Source organism: Chinchilla lanigera, unplaced genomic scaffold (genome assembly GCF_000276665.1).
Source record: "Chinchilla lanigera isolate Chin_1 unplaced genomic scaffold, ChiLan1.0 scaffold00061, whole genome shotgun sequence".
NCBI classification, from domain to species: Eukaryota; Metazoa; Chordata; class Mammalia; order Rodentia; family Chinchillidae; genus Chinchilla; species Chinchilla lanigera.
Window position 1 is genome coordinate 10935893 of NW_004955462.1, and position 6875 is coordinate 10942767.

Sequence of the window (6875 nt, forward strand, 5' to 3'; positions counted from 1 at the left end):
TCCCCAGCCCCTGATAATGATTCTTAACAGAGCCATTAATTGAAACTGAAGTGTATTTTGCATTTTAACAATATTATGTTCCCCATTTTTAATTTAAGGGGTGCATGTTTTGACCATTTTATATTTTCCTCTCCTGGATGTGTAGTTAATTTTCTTTTTTTTTTTTTTTTTTTTGGTACTGGGATATTGGGTTAATAATATCCCTTAGTTATTGTAGGCTGATCAAGTCCGCAGTCTCCCAAACAAGTGTACGGTGAAGGCTACATAAAAAGAGATGAATGGAATAATTTCAGGGCTCCAGGAGGATCAAAAATCTCTCACAGAACTGGAGATTCTCTCAAGGACTAAGACCAAGACCTTTTCTGCATGGCCTGTATTTATTTAGTTATCAGAAGAAGGGAGGGGAGCACTCAAGAAGGGCTGAACCACTCAAGGACTTCTCTAAATAAAGTATTAAATTAATCCATCTAGGAGTGAGATACCTGAGGCTATAGTCTTTATCTAGTTGAGATGATCCAGGTGTCCTTGGCTGTGATCTTGTCTTACCCTTTGAGGCTTTCTGGCTTCATCCACCATTATAGGTTTTAATAGGGATTAGTGACTCACAGAGGTTCACTTACTATGAGTCCACCCTCCATCTCCAGACAAGGAGCCTAGGCCTTGGACAGATTCACAAGTAAATGTGACAAGCCAATTGGTTAATTTAAGTCCTGCTCAGAGCTGCTTCATAGTGGTCTCCATCACTGGGAATCAAACTCAGGAACTCAGGCTTGCTAGGCAGGCACTGTGCTGCTGAGCTGTATTCCCAGCTAGTTAATTTACTTTGACCTGTGAATTTCATTCAGCTCTTTCGGATACATTTAAGTTACCTCAAGTTATGAGGGATTTCTTTTTAAGGATCTGTGTGGTCAGAAACTCAGGAACAGGTGAACTAACTAGTTATAGGAAGGTAACAGCTGTCATAGAACAGGTCTCAAGGAGAAGCCTGATGGTGGTATCTTCACTTTAAGGCTTTGCTATTGTTTTTTTGTTTGTTTGTTTTGTTTTGTTTTCCTTTGGTACCTGGAATCACACTCAGAACCTTGCCCTTCCCAGGCAGGGACTGTGCCCCTGAGCTATATCCCCAGCCCTAAGGCTTTGCTATTAATAGATGCTTTTCTCCTCTGTTGTTGAACTTCCTCACCTTTTCTACAGTGATTATCTAACGTTTAACTTTTGCCCTCACCTAACTTTAGTTTGTGTCCAGGGGTTCTTTCTAGCTCAATAGTTTTCAGAGTGTGGTCCATGGAAAACCTGTTTCAGTTTTGCCTGGGGTACTACTACTGGGTAAGTTTCCAAATCTTACACCAGGCTTTACCAAATTAGAGTCTCTGAACATGAGCCCTGAGAGTCTGCTTTTTAAATAAATTGCTCAGATAATTTTTGGGCAGGTGAAAGTTTGAGAGCCACTACTTATTTCTGCTCTCACAGTATTTTTCTCTCAAGACTTTCTCCTTTAAATTCCAGAGAAAAGGAATTCACTTGGCTCATCTGATCATTTTATATCCTGGGTTATGTCCTGCCTCTTGAGTCAGTGGTGGTGAGATGGGGTATGTATTAGCTAGGGCTCCCCAGAAAGACAGAATCAATAGAATATACGCAGGTAGCTGTGAGGGGATTTCGTAGAAGAATTGAGGGATGTGGTTATGGATCCTGATAGGTTCTGTAAGAGGACATTTGCAGGCTAGAGAACCAAGAAAGCTGGTGATAGGACTCAGTCCGACGCTGACATCGTGAGAACCAGGGAAGCCATGCTGTAAGTCTTAGACTGAGGCCACTGGCACAAGTCCTGGAGTCCAAGGGCCAGGGACTGGGATTCTGATGTCCAAGGGCAGAAGAAGAGGGATTTCTCAGGTGGGGAGTGGGTAGGATGAGGCAGGAAGCGGGAGAGGGAGAGGATTTTCTCTCCTCTGCCCTTTCGTTCTGTCCAGGTCCTCAGAGAACGTGGGTATTATCCACCTAGATTGGGTGAGTGGATCTTCCTTAGTTCACTCATTCATATGCTGGTCTCCTCCAGAAATACTCCATACCCAAATGTAGTACTTCACCAACTCTCCAGGTATTCCTTAACCTAGTTACACTGATACCTGAAATTGACTATCATAGCTGATAGTCATGAGGCTGACCTCAATAAGGACCATGGTGAGAGGTAGCTATCTTCAGAAAGTGGCTGCAGTGGGAAGGGCAGACATCCTGCAGCTTTACTTTGTGATAGTCATCATAGTCATGTTATCTTAGTGACACTGAAATATGGGAGGATTTTTTTTCTTTTCCTTTTTTATTTTTTTGCCATACTGGCGATTGAACCCAGGGTCTCACTCAAACGAGGTAAGCACTGCCACTGATCTACTTCCCCTGCCTGTAAAAAAATTTTTTGTCAAGATATAGAATCTCACCAGGCGTGGTGGCTCACACCTGCAATCCCAGCACTTGGGAGCCTGAGGCAGGAAGATTGTTGTGAGTTCGAGACCCAGCCTGGACTATAAAGTAAGCTTGAGGCCAGCCTGAACTGCATAGCGGGACCCTGTCTCAAAAAGATAATAATAATAATAATAATAATAATAATAATAATAATAATAGATATAGAATCTCAGTAAATTGCCTGCGCTGGCCTTGAACTTGCAGTTCTCCTGCCATAGTCTCCTTTGTAGTGGGATCACAGGCATGTACCACCTACCACACTCAGCAATATTTAACATGTTTCCAGGCCTGCCAGGTGTGGTGGCACCTGCCTGTAATCCCAACACTCGGGAGGCTGAGGCAGGAGGATTGTTGCAAGTTCAAGACCAGCCTGGGCTACATAGTGAGCTCAAGGCCAACCTGAACTGCATAGAGAGACGCTGTCTCAAAAAAAGACCAGAAAAAAAAAATGTTTCCAGGCCTGACTTTATATATTCATTCTAGGCCTTTGTCTGTGTGTGCTACTTGGATTGGTTTGAGGTCTGTTCATTTTGTGGATAGGATGGATGTCATCATTGCTACTCATTTATTCCAGTAGATGCAAGAAAGGTAGCCTGTTTTTCATTGAAATATTCACTCTTAAAATGTTATTCTTTCCTTTTTGTCATTTTGGATAAGTCACTCTAGAGAATAAATATGACTTCTGCATATTTTCAGATTCTTTAGTCCATGAATTTTCCTCATATCTCATAGAGATTGTACTCTGAAAGCTCATTACTAAGAGGGTGCATAGAATTCCTTCCAAAAGGAATACTTTTCTCTTTGGGAAATGATTGCCCTCTATATTAAATACTGAGGTTTGGGTCACATAGGTAAACAATAATTCACATGGGATAGGTGAACACAGAGTAATGTATAGTATTTATTTCCAGCACCTTTAAATTATAGTTTCTTTTTTTGAGACAGGGTCTTGCTATGTAGTTCAGGCTGGCCTTGAGCTCACTTTCTAGCCCAGGCCTCCCTCAAACTCACAAGAATCCTGCCTCAACCTCCTGAGTGCTGGGATTACCGGTGTGTACCACCACGCCTGGCACTAAATTGTAGATTTTCAAAGGAGGCATAAAAGATTTTGCACGCACATTTTCCCTTCCTTGTTTCAGCCTAACAGCTGGAAGAAGTCGGGAAGCTCAGGCCTCTTGGAATTCTTGGGCTGTGGAGGCTGAGCAGTCTTTCTGCCTTGGGGAGAGACTCCTGTAGGTATGGTTCTCTAAGCAACACACCAATGAGATGGGAATGATACATGACTGAGAAAGAGACTCCCTGCCTTACTGAGACCAGGACATAACTTTGTGGGATTTTTTTTTTTTGGTCTTTTTGAGACAGGGTCTCACTCTGCAGTTCAGGCTGGCCTTGGACTCACTTTGTAACCCAGGCTGGCCTTGAACTCTTAAGTGATCCTCCTGCCTGAGCCTCCCGAGTGCTGGGATTATAAGTATGCACCGCCGTGCCCAGCTCAGGACACAATTTTGGAGAGGATTTATGCTAGATAACCAGTATCAGTTAAGGGCTAAATTAAGCCAGAGTTGTAGAGACACTTAATCACTTTTACTTATTTCAATATACTCTGAACTACTTTTTGTATAAGAAGTTATACATGTCAAGGAGTAGAATCACCAAGGTCTAGTGCACCGTCTCAGCTGAAACTGCTCTTATAATTAGATGACTAATGTGCTCAAATGTTTACTTCCTGCTAAAAAACGATTTCACATAATTTTGGAGTAAATTATTTATACTTATTTCCCTATGAATGTGACTTTCCTAGAAATGCAGTTTCTCTTAGTACAAAGTATGCAATAATCCAGATATTCACTTCATCTTATTAAATGATAGAGACAAAGTGCTTTTATAAATACAAGTCAATGAGACTTTTTTGAAGGTCTGTTTTGAGTTCAGTACTGTATATAATAACTATTTCACTGGTTCTTTTTTTTTTTTTTTTGGAACTGGGAATTGAACTCAGGATCTCGCGCTTGCCAGGCAGGCGCCTCGCTGCTGAGCTGTAACCGCAACCCCTATTGCACTAATTCTTAATTCTTTTCAGAGAGGCAAGAAGAGAAACTAAAGAACAATAACAGAGATCTTTCAATGGTAAGAGTCCTAAATATAATTTCATGGTAAACCGCATGATGTTTTTAGCAAGTAACTGATTTGCATCAAGTGCATGCACTTGCCTTTTCAGAAATTTATTACTTATGAGGGCTAGAAATGATAATTATAGTGTTCCTGGGCCAAATGGAAGTGAAAATTTGCTACTGCTCTTAAACTTTGTTTTAATAATATAGGTAGCTTTTAGAGGCTGTCAGAGAGGTTGTAATTCATCCCTTTCACACTTTTTAAATTTTTTTTTTGTCTTTTTGAGACAATGTCTTGCTATGCAGTTCAGGCTGGCCTTGAGCTCACTTTGTAGCCCAGGCTGGTCTTGAACTCGAAATGATCCTTCTGCCTCAGCCCCCAAGTGCTAGGATTACAGGTGTGCGCCACCACGCCCAGCACATTTCTTATGTAGTTTCCTTATGGTTTTTTTTTCCTTATATTTTTATTATTTATTTTTTAAAAGCCACTATGCCTGGCTTTCCTTATGTTTTGGAAGGAAGTAGCTTATTTCTTTCTCTTTCCTGTGTTAATCCTAAATCTTTGGTTTTACGGTGAGTTGTATAATTACAATATTGTTGTTAGAACATTATAGATGTCTTTTATTATTTTGCCCTAAGAATCCTTTTGTTCCTAAGCACCAGACATACCATAAAGTATAAGGAAAAATGATTTCACTACCTATTTGCTCACTAATGAGGAAAAGACTTTGTTCAAGTGTGTCTGCTTAGGGCATGGGTAAGCTGATTATGTATAGTTTGGCTAACTTTTCTACTTCACTTCTGCTTATGTAGCACAGTACCTAGGAACTGTGTAACCGTTTCTTTCTCTTGTTGAGCAACCTTTGCTATGTTTATCTTCTTTTCAAAAGAGATAATTTAGAAGTGAATTTTTTTTTTTAATTTTTGTTTTGTTTTTCTGAGACAGGGTCTCACTGTGTAGTTCAGGCTGGTCTTGAACTCACTATGTAACCTATGCTGGCCTCAAACCCACGGCAGTCTGCCTCCTTTTCCCAAGTGCCAGGATTATAGGCGTGTGCCACCATGCTTGGCATTAGAAGTGAATATTTTTAAGAGTAGGCAGAATTTATTGGGAGAAAGAAAGCTTCTGTCTAAGAGGGACAGAAAGGGACCCAGAAAGTGGGTTGCTGTCAACCCCAATAACCAACGGTGTTTATTTAATAAAGCTGTGAGGTGAGGCGGGTTCAAGATGGGACAGAACTATAACAAATAAGATTACAAATATAGTGGCTTAGGTAATATTGATCCTATGGAAAAGTCATGAGGTGAGTATGAGGTGGAACAAGACTATGGTCAACTAATAAGATTACAACAAGTATAGTTGCTTGGGTAAATTGATGAAATGGGGATCAAATGGGGAAGCAAGTTACGTAGCAAGTGCACAAGGGACTGAGGGACATTCCTGGAACAGCTGGGTTAGCAGGTTTGGTCCTCCTCTCCAAGGTGATTGATGCCTATTTAGAATATCAATCACTGCTCTTCATCCCTAGGGCAAATATATGAGGAGTAGTTTCTCTTCTTTTTTTTTTTCTTTTTCTTTTTTTTTGGGTACCAGGAATCAAACTGAGGATGTTAAGTGTGCTGGGCAGGTGTTTGTCCCACTGAGCTATATCCCCGGCCCAGTTTCTCTTTTCTTGAAGCCTGACCTTCAGTGAATACGCCTGCAGCCACAGCTGTCTTCTGCATGGACATTTGAGGGCCCAGCCCTGTCCGACTGTCTGTAATATTTCTACCTAACTTAGCTGTATATGATATTCCCCCCGTCTGAAGAAGTACCCTAACTGCTGAGAAATGAGTATTTTAAAAAGTAATTTTTCTTACCTCTTGACAATAGTTATATGTTCACCATAACATATTTGGAAACTTGTAAGAGATAAAAATTGCCAATGTACCAGTGACCCAGAGATAACGTCTGTTAATCTGACATCTTTATAATCTTTAGTTTACGTATTTAAGAACATGTAATTAAGGACGAATTTAGTTGCAAATCACTGAAGCCTAGCAAACAGCAGCCTAGAACAGAGCATGGTTTCTTTTTGTTGCTAGGAGGTCTAGAGAGTGGGAGAGCTGGGCTCGCCTCAGCGACTCCTTTCTGCCCTTAGAGACTCAGGACCTTAGCTCATGGCCCCTTGGTAGCTTGCTGGCTGCTTAGCCTTTGGGCAGCATGTTCCTCATTCAAGGCAACAAGAGGCCTAAGGGGATGCTATTCAAGTCTGTCCTTTTTATTTATATTCATTTTAATTTCATTCACCATGGGGAGTTAGT

The 6875-nt window shown here is 41.0% G+C and overlaps 1 protein-coding gene across 1 annotated transcript in view; it reads left to right on the forward strand.

Moving 5' to 3' along the window:
• Tmco1 (transmembrane and coiled-coil domains 1) overlaps window positions 1-6875 on the forward strand; it is a 48432-nt gene that overhangs the window by 10510 nt on the left and 31047 nt on the right. Inside the window, exon 4 of the mRNA XM_005398244.2 lies at window positions 4541-4587. Coding sequence (XP_005398301.1) covers window positions 4541-4587 — 47 coding nt within the window. The remainder of the gene's footprint in view (window positions 1-4540; window positions 4588-6875) is intronic.